The sequence below is a fragment of the Tursiops truncatus genome, chromosome X, assembly GCF_011762595.2.
Source record: "Tursiops truncatus isolate mTurTru1 chromosome X, mTurTru1.mat.Y, whole genome shotgun sequence".
NCBI classification, from domain to species: domain Eukaryota; kingdom Metazoa; phylum Chordata; class Mammalia; order Artiodactyla; family Delphinidae; genus Tursiops; species Tursiops truncatus.
In genome coordinates, this window is record NC_047055.1 from 97,795,544 (window position 1) to 97,813,279 (window position 17,736).

At 38.5% G+C, this 17,736-nt stretch overlaps 1 protein-coding gene across 1 annotated transcript in view; it reads right to left on the reverse strand.

The window, feature by feature from the left end:
• CFAP47 (cilia and flagella associated protein 47) overlaps positions 1–6,597 on the reverse strand; it is a 516,906-nt gene extending 510,309 nt beyond the window's left edge. The window contains 3 exon segments of the mRNA XM_073798895.1: positions 2,606–2,721; positions 6,409–6,533; positions 6,535–6,597. Of these exon segments, the coding sequence (XP_073654996.1) occupies positions 2,606–2,721; positions 6,409–6,533; positions 6,535–6,597 (304 nt within the window).
• Positions 6,598–17,736: the final 11,139 nt, after the last annotated feature.

Below are 17,736 nucleotides of genomic sequence, written 5' to 3' on the forward strand. Positions count from 1 at the left end.
TACAGATGATGCCAGGCTTTTCTAGACAGTGATGTAGAGAGATGATGCTGATGATCAGGGGAAGGAGGACAGCAGACATTAAGAGCAAGAGAAAGGTCATATATTTGGGGCAAAATCACCCCCCAAAACCTAAAGGAGTCCTAAGGTAGCTGTTTAAACCCAGAAATGGTATGTAAAGATCACACTAGAGACTTTAAAGACTATTCTACATCATAACACAGTAGTAGAAAAAGTACCCAAAGATTCAAGAGGGGAAAGGGAAATGTGTGCAATTCAAGGCATGCTAAAATAATGTTTTTTCAATCTTCAATGATAAAAACTGAGAAACAATAAAGACATAAAAGAGAACATGGAGTTCCCCAGCTCACAAAACACTAATATTAGAAACATCTTAAAGATTAAACCATGTCTTTTCAAGATGAAAAGACAAGCACTACTTTGTAAATTTAGGAAACATTCTTATAAGGGGCAAGACAACAAAATGTATTCAACAACTTTCAGCTAAATCTAGAGATGGTTACTCCATAATAGACTATTAAAATAAAACATCATGAAGTTGTTACATAAACTTTGGCTTCTATAAAACTGAAGATAATAACCTCAGTGACACTACCAGAGAGAGAAAACAAAGCTATACAAATCATGAATCTGCTGAATGTGGCTTTTTAATGTCTTCTTAAGTACACATATACGTTTGTAAACTCTTGATGTTTGACTCTAAAACTATAAAATATTTGTCACATAAAATCCTTTTTGAAAATTTTATTAAAATCATCTTTGGTTGCTGAATCTATTTTCTGCCTAAGTGTTTTTCTTCATGAAAATGCATTATAATTCTCATGAATATTTATATATTGTGCTTGTGGGTAATGAGGACTTTATGACACTTTACGGGCACTTGCTACTGTGAATATAAAACATACTATCAATTTTGGTAAGGGTGGAAAAAATAATATCATTCAACTCCAAAAATGAGGGACAAAGTCAGCACTAAGAAAATGTGTTTCATTGATAACAATTTGTTTCAGTTAGTAAGGTAAGAGTAATTAACATTTCATAATACTCAATTATAATTTACCAATATAGTATTAACTACAAATACTATGCACACACAAAATATTAATACAATACTAAAAGTCAATGTGGATTACTTTTCTTAAAATGGAGGGACTCAGGTCCACACATATACTTTTATTAAGTAAAATAATATTAAATATTCAATTAAAATTATGTATTTTTTACTTATAGAGAGTTTTTATAAGTAATAAAACTGTACAATTTGGTGAGATTTTAGAATAAAGAGAGGATATGATCAAAACTTTAAAGGTTTTGGAATGGACAACAGTTAAGAGAGATTTTGGAAAGTAAAAGAATACAAATAAAATTCTCTCAATTACATATCACTGCTCTATAACCAGACAATCTAAAGGACCATACAGCCTATAGTCAATCACCATAAGAGAGTTCATCCTTAACACTGGAGTCAGCCCACAAATGAGCCTAATATTCCACAGTCTGACAGGCATCAGAAATTCAGCCATTTAAAAACCAAAGCATGGAAAGTGAAATGAATAACATTCAGTGAGGAACAACTATCAGTTTTATTTGTTCATATCCCAGAAGAAATCAGTAAAGTGACAGACTGCCTTTGTCTTAATAATTCCCACTGCTCATTCAAGCAACCCCAAAGAACATCCTCACTTACTGTAAAACGGGTTTGGATTTAAGACCTGTTTTATGTATCCAACAAGCAGTCTCAGAGAGAAATGCCCTCCCTGTCTGGAGCTAGTCCTCTTCTCAGCTTGGGGAAAATGTGAGTCTTATCATCCCAGATGCTGACCATCCAATCAAGTGAATGAAAGGACAAGTGATTTTATGCCTACAGTATATCATCAATGAAGAGCGTGCATACACACATGCATGTGCACACACACAGACACAGGCACACTTATCCCTTTATGGAAACTCTTAGGTCACAGTAAGAATGTCTAGAAATAATCCAGTATGGAGAAGAGAGAAGTACTTTTCCTTTCAACAAAATGTTAGTAAGAGCCTTCTAGGGATCATCATGTGAATTCAAAGTTGAATATGATCGAGAAAAAGAACAAATATTTACTGAGTGCTTGTGATAAGTCAAGTACCATATTACAACCTTAAGTACATACATAATTAACCACAGTATATTTTATTAGCCAGTTTATAAATGAGGAATCTGAAGTTCAATGTCCTTAAAGATACTTGCCCCAGATCACACAGCTAGTAAGGCACTGTGTCCTGATTCTATCTCTGGAAAGCTCTAAGGACTATGTCACTTCCACGACACCACCTTGCCTTCTATCCTCAGGGAGATCATCAGTCATCTGAGAGTCAGGTTGTATTAATAAGAATCATAAGGATGTAGCTTCATCTTTCCTGATATTACCTATCAGTCTTTTACAGTCATCCTACTTAAGGACCTTCAGTTTTGAGCCTTTTCAAATAACATAATTCTTCTGGAGGGGTAGGGTGAATCAGAGAATCCATTAATTGCAGAAGGTATATATTTCAAACAGTACCAATTTTCTTCCAAAAGTCTAAGTTAATTTATATGACAGAAAGTATTTACCTGGTACTCTGCCATGGTTAATGATATTAATCTCTTTACAATATACTTTACTATTGGCAACCAATGTCCCAAAATTAACTTCTGACTCAATTTCCAGTTGACAGGATAGAATCAACCTAGAAGAGGAGAAAAGAGGATGATATGATGAATTTTTTTTTCTTTTTTTCTTTTTTTTTTACAGTATGCGGGCCTCTCACTGTTGTGGCCTCTCCCATTGCAGAGCACAGGCTCCGGACGCGCAGGCTCAGCAGCCATGGCTCACGGGCCCAGCCGCTCCGCGGCATGTGGGATCTTCCCAGACCGGGGCACGAACCCGTGTCCCCTGCATCGGCAGGCACACTCTCAACCACTGCCCCACCAGGGAAGCCCCATATGATGAATTTTAACAACTATAACCTCATGGTCAAATCCACAGGGGGACATATATAGATATTTTTACCTTAACTCCTAAAAAGATATTTCAGTTTCCTTATAGGTCTGCTGGTGGCACATCTGTCAGTAAAACAAACTGTAAAATAAAGACACGAAAAAAAGATAATGAGAACATTTTAAATAAAGAAATCAGACTTTATGCATAAGTACATGGTATGCCTTCCCAAGTACTCACCTTGAGAGGTTACCCACACATCTCAATATTTTTGTAGCTCAAAATATATTTGGAACTCTGTTTTGGAATCTCCTACTAAGCCTATAATACATTCTTTTGCCCCCCCCCCCAACCCCAAAAGGGTGCAAGTTATCTGAACAAAGTAAACTAGTTTGGATGGTCCAAATCTGATGAAATAAAAGGAGCTATGATACTATAAAATATCGCTTGGGTACTAAAACAAGGCCTAAGAACAAAAGGATACAATTGATTTTCCATGTGTGTCGCCAATTTAAAGGACTCACTGTAGCGTATCTGTAGCATGTTTTCATAAGCATTTAAAAAATCCATTCTAATCCTAAATACACATCTCATAATGATATATATATACACATATATATTATATCTGGATAATAATTTATAGTTTATAAAGCACCATTAAGTATATTATCCTGTTTGATATTAACAAATTTCCTGAAAGGTAGGTAAATATTACGGCTCCTAGGTTACAGATGAAAAGCCAAAGACTTAAAAAGCTTAAATGATTTATCTAAGGAATTATCTGGATATAACGTTGGGGAACTTAAACTTGAATCCATTTTGTTAGACTTCAAGTACATTACCTTAGAAACCTAACAATGATAACAACAGCATCAGTAATAAATATAGTAATAACTAATCTTTATTGAGTCCTAAGATTATGTGCCAGACACATGAATTAAGTAATTTACTCCACTTAGGATACAACCTCCAAAGCATAAATGCATACATACATACAATCATATATACATACAAACACACTAAAATTCATAAATAAAAATACCTGAACAAAACATTTACAAATACTGCCTATACATTGGTGGTCTGGGCCTTCTTTCTGGGATCTGTGTTTATATGTGTTTGTGTATTACTGGATAGGTACAGACATTCCAGAGGTCAGCCAGGAATGTCCTACTTATGCTGCATAGTCTAAGAAATACCCATGTTCTTCTCATAGAGATTGTAATTTTGTGACAGGAAAAGATCAATGACCTTGTACATCTCCTTACAATATATTTATATGTGTATACATAATTGCATTAATAGTTTACAGGATCTAAAAGAGGAACCAGTTACACAAACAACATAAGATGTGAAGCTGAACGTTTTTTCAAACTTTTTCTCTAGCTAGATGTGGAAAAGTATCTTAAGAAGAATTTCTTAAGAATCTTCACACATACACACACATATAAATGTACATACATGCATACACATATATATGGTTTAACCTTAGCAGTAAGGGTGTGGTAAAATGGCAATATATAACAGTTTCTCTGGCTTTCCTATTGGTTTCTCTTCTCCTTGTATAAAAAACATTTTCTGGCCCCATATGCACCACAACACGTCAAGACAGTTGACCTCTGAGGACAATAAAGTATCTAGCCACCTATCAGAAGAAGTGCCTCTTGACTCCAAATGCCTTCTGCAAGATGAGTTACCAGTTGAACCCTGACTAAGGATCAGAGTTGAAGGAAATTCTGGAGAGGGGAATGACCAACACACTCATGCCAAGTACCAGTGGTCTCCAAACTCGGGGATGCTCTGATAGCTAAATAAATACCTTCCAATGATGCAAAGGAGTAGCTTATTCCTTTCCTAACATGTGTCAGCTGTTTGATTCCTATGCAGAATGGGATGTTGAGAGAAAGCAGAACTTCTCAACAACACTGAGAACCCAAATAATTGCACATCTAAATTTAGTTTATGAAAATTAAAAAATGCAAGGGAAATTATAAAAAGACATATCTAATACCAATATTAATGTTAAATATTAATATTCTAATATTAATTCTGCTGGTGCCGGATAAACAGAGACAAAAGAATAACACCTATGGAATCATATTTTGCTGGGGAAAAGAAGGATCATGCATGTATGTATGTGAAAAAAAAACAAAAATTTTAACAGCAGCTCTAACGGGTAATTTTATAATGAACAGAACTATACTTATTTCAATATAAAATGAAAAGCACAATGTCCTGGTCAAATAAATTATTTGTATTAAAAAAAAATTATTTGTATTAAGGTTAATCTGCAAACCAGTTACTTAGTTCTGTATTATATTCATTATATCAGTCCATATTTTTCAGCCAATCTCAAAAAAACACCATTTTGATTTTTTGAAGCCAAACATCTGCATTATTTAAATTTCTGTGAAGTAAATATGACAATAATTTAAAATTAAATTAAAATGTGAATATGGGTTCACAATAATTCATTTAGGAATACATCCATCATAAAAACAGAAAGTAGAAGGGTGGTTACCAGAGGCTGGAGGGTAGGAGAATTGGAGAGATACTGTTTAAGGGTACAAACTGGGAACTAGTAGATAAATAAGTCCCAGAGAGCTAACATACAGCATAGTGATCATAGGCAACAAAAATGTATTATATAAAAAAAAAAAATGTATTATAAACTTCAAAGTTGCTAACAGACTAGATCTTAATTGTTCCCACCACAGGAAAGAAATGATGACTATGTAATGTGATACTGGTGTTAGCCAACCCTATGGTAGTAATATATTGCAATATATAAATGTATCACATCAACATGTACACCTTCAACTTACACAATGTTATATGTCAATTGTATTTCAATTAAAAAAAATAACATAGGATAAGAAGGAACAATCATTGAAGAGGTGTAGTAGCAAGGAAATCAAGAGAATAAAGTGGCCCACGAAGGCAGTAATGGTTAATTGTGTCTAATGCTTCTGAGAAATGGAGTAAGATAAAGGCAAAGGAGGTACCAACAGACTGGCAATATGCGAGAGCTACTTCACTGGAAAGCTGGGGAAAACAGCCCCTCTGGAGTTTGCTGGAGTGAGAATGGAAAGTAAGATTGTAGAGACAGCAAAAATAGCATTCTTTAATAAATCTTGCTATCAAAAGGTACAGAAAATATGGTGGAAATAAAATAGGGTGCGAGTTCAAGGGGAAAAAAAGAAAACATGCAATTGTTGGACATTTTTTAATGATTTTAATAAAAAAATAATGGAAAACTAGTCTTCCATTTGTTTTGAACACTACAATTTGCTAAAAATTTGTTCTTTAAGTTCAGTTGTAAGGAAACTGTAGATACAAAAAGCCCTATTAGTCATAGAAAATACCAAATATTACTATGACCCTTAATGTTTGAAGAGTGCTCAAAATATTAGCATGAAATATGAAGAACACATACCCAATTAGAGGGATCTCTATTGTTTTATTTCCTACTGAAATAAGAAGTTGGTCAAAGGTGTCTTCATTCTTATCAGGATGATATTCCACCATAGCTGTCGTCTGAAGGCCAGAAGCAAGTGCTTTAATCCACATTGGTCAAAATCAGTTTGAACTTCAGTGGGAGGAAAAAAAAAATCAAATTATACATCTTAAGTCCTAATAAGAAAATAGTATGAGCAACTGTAGTTAGGAGTATACATTGTTTCAAGAGATATATCAAGACATAGGCAATATTCCTGCCCTAAAGGCAAAGACTTAATGACCATATCTATACCTATCAGATTCTAGATGCTTCAGATATGCTTTTAATGGTACACAAACTGAAACTGAAAATGCAGTCAGTCAAGAAATATGTAAATGCTTGTGGGCTCCTTTAGAAGTATGAGGTACTAGAATACAGAAAAAAAGGGAAGAGCAATCTAATAAAAATGTTACTCAGTCTAAATACATACACAATATAAACATGCACACATACATACAATCATAAATACATACATCATTTTATATACTTTCTGCATAAGGACTTGGACTTCATAACTTGGAGGAAATATAAAAAGGAATAGACCAATGAGGAAAAAGAACTTTTGTTCTTGAAAAACATTTGCTAGACTCCAGGAAAAATCTGAAGGGGGAAGAGAAGAACTGCTTTGTGTTGAGTACGTCTGGTAGGTAAAGCATTCGATGTCTATTAGCTCACTTAATACACTTCTACAGCCCTGTAAGGCTGATATTAAGGATCCCAGTGTAGAGATGAGAAACTGGGACCTGTAGGTGCAATTAATACCTAAGGTCACTGTGTCAGTGAGGACTCAAAACACACATCTGTCTGACTCTAAAACTAAGCTCTTTCCCCACAACTAGAAAGAATCTCCTGAGTATATAATCTCTTTAAAGAAGCAGACTATATACCCCTTGAAAATTAAATAATGTAAGCCAGGGACTAATCAAGTGTCATATGAGTGATGCAGACATAAGTATCATGAAAATCCATGAGAGAACATGATTACTGTGGGCTAAGAAGGAGTACACTCAACCCAGGCTTAGAGGATGGATGTAAAAGGTAGAGAAGAAGCAAGAAAGGTGCTCCCTATGGAGGCGGGAATATCTCAGGCACACGCAGAGAAAAGAATAAGCAAAATAATCTCTCAGCAGGCAGCTAATAAGCTAGCCTTGCTGGGCAAAGAGCTTCCATGAGTAACAATGGAGGTCAAGTTGAAATTAATTATTCAGGGCTTTTAATGTCAGACTGAGTCTAAGCAGGGCTTTCCAGCAATGAGAGCTACAGAGAACTGGAGTGATGTGTTGATACCACTGGTCTGAAAGCATCATACTTCCAGCAAACAATGATTCTGACATCTCATAACTACCACAGCCCAACTCTCAACCCCCATCCATCACCAAACAGTAAGAAAACAAGGAATAGATTATTCCCCACATAGGTCTTTGGGTGCTGGAAGTCCACATAACAGGTTTGACCGTCTTCCTTTAAATAAGAAGGGCAACTAGTACTTCAGCAGCATGTGCCCAAACCACAAGTTTCTCAGCACTCTGAGTGGTCTGCAAAGGTGTGTAAGGCACCACCCCTTCTCTTAGGAGCTTATGAACTGACCATTGAGGTGAAAGTAACAGTTACCAGGAGCCATCTGGATTCAAGTCCAAGCTATAATGAATGTCTGTAAATGCAATTAGTATCCAGTAGGGGAGAAATAATTTGGAGATAATATAAGAGAAGACTTGTTTCAGAAAATGAGAACTCACTTTGACCCTAAAAGATAGGTGGGATTTGGAAGGCGGTGATTCTTGCAGGAGGAAGGAATGAAAACATGGGTCAAAAGAAAAGGAAGTCTGACCCATGGGGGTAAGAGGACGATTACAAGACTGGCCTGACAGAACCAAAGACCACACAAGTCAGCAAAACACTGAAGATAAAGACTGTGTCTTAATTTTCTAACAGCAACCCACAGTAGGTGGCATTAGCATTGCATATGGCACATAGTGGGTACTCAATACATAGGCAAGGCAGGATCTTGGAAAACGGGGTGGAAAACAAGCACTGCTGTGTGTTAAGAGAATCATTTCCTAAATAATTACAATAGTGATGATGACAATGCCCTTTACGTAGCACCGTTTTTATTTTCTCTTTCTTCCTCCAAGACAGTTAATATACTTTTTGCTAATCTATCCCTTCCCTAATTCCCTTTATGCCTGTGAAGGACCAGGAGTGCATATCATGATCTTGCAACACATATTGAACTCATGGCCTTGGCCTCTAACTAGTAAACCTGTCTGGCCATTCTCTTGCCAATGTCAAGACCTGTGGTCTAAATAAAAACCACAGTAAAACTAATTATATTATTTTTCTTCTGACTGCATAAAAACCACCCATCCAAGTGCCTCCTGGACATCCATAAACTAGTGTTTGCCCACATCTGGGATCTGCTTCCAGCCTGAGTTTTAAAAGAAAATATTTTCAGATACACATTCAATTGTTCAATAAATATGTAGTGAGTTAATGAAATAATAAACTTTTCCCCGAATTTTACAGTGTTTGGAGTAATCAGGTACTTCTTGATTTAAAGAGTAGTTAATAGTCCCTGTGATGTACACTTTTATTACAAAATAAACACATCACTATTGTTAAAACATGTACACACAAAAATCAATAAAGAATGATTCCGGGGGGACCTTGAAGATGGCGGAAGAGTAAGACGCGGAGATCACCTTCCTCCCCACAGATACACCAGAAATACATCTATACGTGGAGCAACTCCTACAGAACACCTACTGAAGGCTGGCAGAAGACGTCAGACCTCCCAAAAGGCAAGAAACTCCCCACGTACCTGGGTAGGGCAAAAGAAAAAAAAAAAAAAAAGAAAAAACAGAGACAAAAGAATAGGGACGGCACCTGCACCAGTGGGAGGGAGCTGGGAAGGAGGAAAAGTTTCCACACACTGGGAAGCCCCTTCGCGGGCGGAGACTGCGGGAGGCGGACGGGGGAGCTTCGAAGCCGCGGAGGAGAGCACAGCAACAGGGGTGCGGAGGGCAAAGCGGGGAGATTCCCGCACAGAGGATCGGTGCCTACCGGCACTCACCAGCCCGAGAGGCTTGTCTGCTCACCTGCCGGGGCGGGCAGGGCTGCGAGCTGAGGCTCTGAGGCTCGGGTTTCGGTTTCGGACGGAGCACAGGGAGAGGATTGGGGTTGGCACCTTGAACATAGCCTGAAGGGGTTAGTGCACCACGGCGAGCCGGGAGGGAGTCAGGGGAAAAGTCTGCACCTGCCGAAGAGGCAAGAGACTTTTTCTTCCCTCTTTGTTTCCTGGTGCGTGAGGAGAGGGGTTTAAGACCGCTGCTTAAAGGAACTCCAGAGACGGGCGCGAACCGCGGCTAAAAACGTGAACCCCAGAGACGGGCGGGAGACGCTAAGGCTGCTGCTGCCGCCACCAAGGGGCCTGTGTGCGAGCACAGGTCACTATCCACACCCCTCTTCCCCGGAGCCTGTGCAGCCCGCCACTGCCAGGTTCCCGAGATCCAGGGACAACTTCCCCGGGAGAACTCACGGCGGGCCTCAGGCTGGTGCAAAGTCACGCAGGACATTGCCGCCGCAGGCCTGCCCCGCACTCCGTGCCCCTCCCTCCCCACCGGCCTGAGTGCGCCAGAACCCCCGAATCAGCGGCTCCTTTAACCCCGTCCTGTCTGAGCAAAAAACAGACGCCCTCCAGCGACCTACACTTAGAGGCAGGGCCAAATCCAAAGCTGAGCCCCTGTGAGCTGTGAGAACAAAAAAGAGAAAGGGAAATCTCTCCCAGCAGCCTCAGAAGCAGCGGATTAAAGCTCCACAATCAACTTGATATACCCTGCATCTGTGGAATACCTGAATAGACAACCAATCATCCCAAATTAAGGAAGTGGACTTCAGAAGCACGATCTATGATTTTTTTTCCCTTTTCCTCTTTGTGTGAATGTGTATGTGTATGCTTCTGTGTGAGATCTTGTCTGTATAGTCTTGCTTCCACCATTTGTCGTAGGGTTCTATCCGTCCATGGTTTTTTTAAAAAATTTTTTTCTTAATGATCAATTTTAATTTTAATAACGTTATTATACTTTACCTTCGTTCTTTCTTTCTTTCTTTCCTTCCTTCCTTCCCTCCTTTAGACAACGAATCATCACAAATTGAGGAGGTGGTCTCTGACAGCAAGATTTATGATTTTTCCCCCTTTACCTCTTTTAGTGAGGGTGTACGTGCATGCTTCTGTGTAAGAGTTTGTATAGCTTTGCTTCCAACATTTGTCCTAAGGTTCTATCTGTCCCTTTTTTTTTCTAAATAAGAATTTTTTAATTCAATAACTTTATTATAATTTATTTTATTTTTACTGTATCTTCTTTCTTTCTGTCTTTTTTCCTTCTTTCCCTCCTTCCTTCCTCCCTCCCTCCCTCCCTTTCTTTCCTTCTTGCCTTCTTTCCTTCCTTGCTTCTTTCTTTCTTTCTTCCTTCCTTCCTTCCTTCCCTCCTTTCCTTCTTTCTTTCCTCATACTTCTACTAATTCCCTCTACTTTTTCTCCCTTTTATTCTGAGCCATGTGGATGAAAGGCTCTTGGTGCTCCAGCCAGGAGTCAGGGCTCTTCCTCTGAGGTAGGAGAGCCAACTTCACGACACTGGTCAACAAGAGACCTCCCAACTCCACATAATATCAAACGGTGAAAATCTCCCAGAGACCTCCATCTTAACACCAGCACCCAGCTTCACTCAACGACCAGCAAGCCACAGTGCTGGAAAACCTATGCCAAACAACTAGCAAAACAGGAACACAACCCCACCCATTAGCAGAGAGGCTGCCTAAAATCATAATAAGGCCACAGACACCCCCAAACACACCACCAGACGTGAACCTGCCCACTAGAGAGACAAGATCCAGCCTCATCCACCACAACACAGGCACTAGTCCCCTCCACCAGGAAGCCTACACAACCCACTGAACCAACCTTAGCCACTGGAGACAGACATCAAAAACAGCGGGAACTATGATCTTGCAGTCTGCAAAAAGGAGACCCCAAACACAGTAAGATAAGCAAAATGAGAAGACAGAAAAACACACAGCAGATAAAGGAGCAAGATAAAAATGCACCAGACCTAACAAATGAAGAGGAAATAGCCAGTCTACCTGAAAAAGAATTCAGAATAATGATAGTAAGGATGATCCGAAATCTTGGAAACAGAATGGACAAAATGCAAGAAACAGTCAACAAGGACCTAGAAGAAATAAAGATGAAACAAGCAACGATGAACAACACAATAAATGAAATTAAAAGTACTCTAGATGGGATCAATAGCAGAATAACTGAGGCAGAAGAATGGACAAGTGACCTGGAAGATAAAATAGTGGAAATAACTACTGCAGAGCAGAATAAAGAAAAAAGAAAGAAAAGAACTGAGGACAGTCTCAGAGACCTCTGAGACAACATTAAATGCACCAACATTCGAATTATAGGGGTTCCAGAAGAAGAAGAGAAAAAGAAAGGGACTGAGAAAATATTTGAAGAGATTATAGTTGAAAATGAGCCTAATATGGGAAAGGAAATAGTTAATCAAGTCCAGGAAGCACAGAGAGTCCCATACAGGATAAATACAAGGAGAAATATGCCAAGACACATGTTAATCAAACTGAGAAAAATTAAATACAAAGAAAACATATTAAAAGCATCAAGGGAAAAACAACAAATAACACACAAGGGAATCCCCATAAGGTTAACAGCTGATCTCTCAGCAGAAACCCTACAAGCCAGAAGGGAGTGGCAGGACATACTGAAAGTGATGAAGGAGAAAAACCTGCAGCCAAGACTACTCTACCCAGCAAGGATCTCATTCAGATTTGATGGAGAAATTAAAACCTTTACAGACAAGCAAAAGCTGAGAGAGTTCAGCACCACCAAACCAGCTTTACAACAAATGCTAAAGGATCTTCTCTACGCAAGAAACACAAGAGAAGGAAAAGACCTATAATAATGAGCCCAAAACAATTTAGAAAATGGGAATAGGAACATAGATATCGATAATTACCTTAAATGTAAATGGACTAAATGCTCCCACCAAAAGACACAGATTAGCTGAATGGATACAAAAACAAGACCCATATATATGCTGTCTACAAGAGACCCACTTCAGACCTAGAGACACATACAGACTGAAAGTAAGGGGATGGAAAAAGATATTCCATGCAAATGGAAACCAAAAGAAAGCTGGAGTAGCAATTCTCATATCAGACAAAATAGACTTTAAAATAAGGACTATTAAAAGAGACAAAGAAGGACACTACATAATGATCAAGGGATCGATCCAAGAAGAAGATATAACAATTGTAAATATTTATGCACCCAACATAGGAGCACCTCAATACATAAGGCAAATACTAACAGCCATAAAAGGGGAAATCGACAGTAACACATTCATAGTAGGGGACTTAAACACCCCACTTTCACCCATGGACAGATCATCCAAAATGAAAATAAATAAGGAAACACAAGCTTTAAATGATACATTAAACAAGATGGACTTAATTGATATTTATAGGACACTCCATCCAAAAACAACAGAATACACATTTTTCTCAAGTGCTCATGGAACATTCTCCAGGATAGATCATATCCTGGGTCACAAATCAAGCCTTGGTAAATTTAAGAAAATTGAAATTGTATCAATTTGATACAATTTCAAATGACTCTACTACCCAAAGCAATCTATAGATTCAATGCAATCCCTATCAAACTACCACTGGCATTTTTCACAGAACTAGAACAAAAAACTTCACAATTTGTATGGAAACACAAAAGACCCCGAATAGCCAAAGCAATCTTGAGAACGAAAAAAGGAACTGGAGGAATCAGGCTCCCTGACTTCAGACTATACTACAAAGCTACAGTTATCAAGACGGTATGGTACTGGCACAAAAACAGAAAGATATATCAATGGAACAGGATAGAAAGCCCAGAGATAAACCCACGCACATATGGACACCTTATCTTTGATAAAGGAGGCAGGAATGTACAGTGGAGAAAGGACAGCCTCTTCAATAAGTGGTGCTGGGAAAACTGGACAGCTACATGTAAAAGTATGAGATTAGATCGCTCCCTAACACCATACACAAAAATAAGCTCAAAATGGATTAAAGACCTAAATGTAAGGCCAGAAACTATCAAACTCTTAGAGGAAAACATAGGCAGAACACTCTATGACATAAATCACAGCAAGATCCTTTCTGACCCACCTCCTAGAGAAATGGAAATAAAAACAAAAATAAACAAATGGGACCTAATGAAACTTCAAAGCTTTTGCACAGCAAAGGAAACCATAAACAAGACCAAAAGACAACCCTCAGAATGGGAGAAAATATTTGCAAATGAAGCAACCGACAAAGGATTAATCTCCAAAATTTACAAGCAGCTCATGCAGCTCAATAACAAAAAAACACACAACCCAATCCAAAAATGGGCAGAAGACCTAAATAGACATTTCTCCAAAAAAGATATACAGACTGCCAACAAACACATGAAAGAATGCTCAACATCATTAATCATTAGAGAAATGCAAATCAAAACTACAATGAGATATCATCTCACACCAGTCAGAATGGCCATCATCAAAAAATCTAGAAACAATAAATGCTGGAGAGGGTGTGGAGAAAAGGGAACCCTCTTGCACTGCTGGTGGGAATGTGAATTGGTTCAGCCACTATGGAGAACAGTATGGAGGGTCCTTAAAAAAGTACAAATAGAACTACCATATGACCCAGCAATCCCACTACTGGGCATATACCCTGAGAAAACCAAAATTCAAAAAGAGTCATGTACCAAAATGTTCATTGCAGCTCTATCTACAATAGCCCGGAGATGGAAACAACCTAAGTGCCCATCATCGGATGAATGGATAAAGAAGATGTGGCACATATATACAATGGAATATTACGCAGCCATAAAAAGAAACGAAATTGAGCTATTTGTAATGAGGTGGATAGACCTAGAGTCTGTCATACAGAGTGAAGTAAGTCAGAAAGGAAAAGACAAATACCGTATGCTAACACATATATATGGAATTTAAGAAAAAAAAAATGTCATGAAGAACCTAGGGGTAAGGCAGGAATAAAGACGCAGACCTCCTAGAGAACGGACTTGAGGGTATGGGGAGGGGGGAAGGGTGAGCTGTGACAGGGCGAGAGAGAGTCATGGACATATACACACTAACAAACGTAGTAAGGTAGATAGCTAGTGGGAAGCAGCTGCATGGCACAGTGATATTGGCTTGGTGCTTTGTGACAGCCTGGAGGGGTGGGATAGGGAGGGTGGGAGGGAGGGAGACGCAAGAGGGAAGAGATATGGGAACATATGTTTATGTATGACTGATTCACTTTGTTATAAAGCAGAAACTAACACACCATTGTAAAGCAATTATACCCCAATAAAGATGTTAAAAAAAAAAAAAGAGTTCACATGCCGCAACTAAAGGATCCCATATGCCACAACAAAGATCCCGCAGGCTGCAACTAAGACCCAGCCCAGCCAAATAAATAAATATTAAAAATATGTATAAATAAAAGGAACCATTTGAGACTAAAGTCTGCCAGGAATTCCAGCAATTACAACTTTGGGGCAGGCATGGGGAGGTGAGGGTGAGAAAAGGAAGTTCTGTTCCTGTTAAATAGTTGGAGAAAATATAACTTGTAGTGTATCCATCATATAAGTCAATGTTGTATAAACTACCTTTTTCAACCCTGTAAGCATATAGCAGAAACTCTCTCCTCTGTCCTCCCACCCCCATGAAGGAGCTTTTGAAAGTTTTCTTATTTTGTCTCTCCTTCCTCATCTCCCCAACCCTCCCACTCCCCCTTCTCCTCCTTATCACCCTTGCTTTTTTAGCTTAACCTTCAATAATCTCTCTTGCTACCAGATTTACATGCAGTTTTCACAAATGACAGACATTTCTTTTATATTAATAAAATAAAAAAAGAAATTATGATAGCAAGACTTTCTTGATGTAATGTGAAGGGATCCTATGATACATGTTAAGTAAAATAATTTTAAAATTTCTGATAAGAGAAAAGCTGCTGGAAAAAGAGAAAAAGAGAAAGAGAAATGTTTCTGGGTTCAGAAGCTTTAAAATTTAGTTCTCACTCAATCTCCAGTGTTCCACAGAAACATATGTGTGTGTGTATGTGTTGCATGTCCATATGTACACACACAAAGAGAAAGAGAAGAGGGGAGAGGAGAGGGAGTCGAATTACCCACTGACAAGAATGCTTTTATTCAGGGTATCACATCTCAAAGTGACTTACAGATAGTACTTTCTATGTGTGCCACAATATGAAAATAGATTGGAAAGCCTCTTTGCAGGGAATTTCTGAACCAGTGAAATAATCCTTCTTCAAACTGAGATGTTAATTTCTTTATTTAGTGATGGGAATTAGGTGGATCTGCCCCTCCTAAAATGGAATTTTTCCCCTATAATCAGTCCTTTACCTGAAAAATTGTTCATTATTGGGAAACTTGTATGTGTGTGTGTGTGCTCTTATCCAACTATTTGATTAGAGATAAAGATATTTGAGTAGTGCATTTCAAAGTATGGTCCATGGAAGGGCCTCAGTCCATGAACATTTTGTTCCTGGTCCATGATAAGTACAGAAATTGAAAGGAAGAGTTTAGACACATTAATAGCAATTTGATATTATCAGACTTCATGTTCTCTCTCTTCATGATGAAGGGAATCTTCTGACAAGTTACTTCACTTCATTTGCCACAGGACATCATGTTCTGAACTGTGGATGTTCCGCACATGGTTTCATTTAAAGCTGAATAAGCCAGATTTTTGGAAATGCGTTGTTGATCATTGTGACTGACCTGGTCAACCCATGAATGGGCCAAGCCACATCCCACTGAAGAGTGAGATGTACTTAAACATTTATAATCCTAGTATAGAGGAGGAGGTGAGTTCTGACAGCAGAGAGGGAAGAATTTACATCTTTCTGTAGGGCCAAAGAACAGATACACCTGGCCTCCCACATGGGTGAGGCTTCCTGGAGAATCCCATGTGTGACAGCGGAGCCAGCACCCTGTGTGAAGACCTGAGGGAATGAGGCTGAAGCTTAAGAACAAGACCAGTTCTTGGGGCCCTAAAAGTGGCTTCTTTTAAGAAATCAGGAAAGCAATCTCCACTAACAATAAGGTTTCAGTAGAGTCTAGTTAAAAACACAGCCTGGATCTCCTTTGTGCTGCTGGGAATTAATTTATCTGGAACTAAACTTCAGTCTTCACGTACCCATAGGGGGTTCATTACAACTGGCATCCATTCTGATTGATTGGTAAACTTTCTGTACCACAGTTAAATATTCCAAATATCACCTATGGCAATGTTCCTCCTTCAGGTCTTCAGAGTAGGTACAGTACACACCAGCTGTTCTCTCTTGGAGTTATACTCAACCTTGATAAGAGGAATGGAAGCAAGACCTTAGGAAAAGAAAGTAAGACATTGTTTGGGAGCATAGGAGGCAGTATACTTGTCAATTCTGAAAAAAAGCTGGAGAAGAGATACTTTTACAGGAAATTGTCTTAGCTTAGGTTCTTACTCCACATTCAACAAGTGGCTATGTTCTGGGAACTGGGTTCTTTTTGGGGTGTGTGTGTGAATGCATGCACATGCACTAAGATAATTTTGATATAAATTTTCATTGGTTTCGTTATCCTTTAAAAAGAGTATATATGTCATGTCATATGTCTTTAGCTAATGATTCTCCTGAGATTCCCAGATCGCCCTCCCTTCACCTCCTCTGTCCCCTTATGGAATTTTTCAGCCATAGACATAAACTTAAAGGCCTATAGAACCGGGGTCCTCTCAGACCCTAAATTCACATCTAGGGAATAAGTAAGGTGATTATCCACAACATTTTAATAAGTTTGATTTCAGTGGACTGAAAGAGTTATTCCACTTAAATGTCCGTTGTATTGGGAGGACATGGAAGAGAGTTCACTACATTCTTTTAATTCTTATTTAATGAGATGTTGCAGATGAACGCAATCAGTTGAGGAAATTAGTGTTCTTGGCAAGTCACTAATATAGTCCAAATGCAATCTACATAAATGAGAAATAAATACTGTCTCTTTCTAAGGCTAGCACCCTATGAAAGCCAACTTTTTCAATTGGAATTTGACCCCAATTTGTAGGTGGGTAATGAGATAAGCACACAACCAGGAGGTCCCAATAACTGACTGTATACCTTAATATTGCCACCAATTATTTAATGAAATTT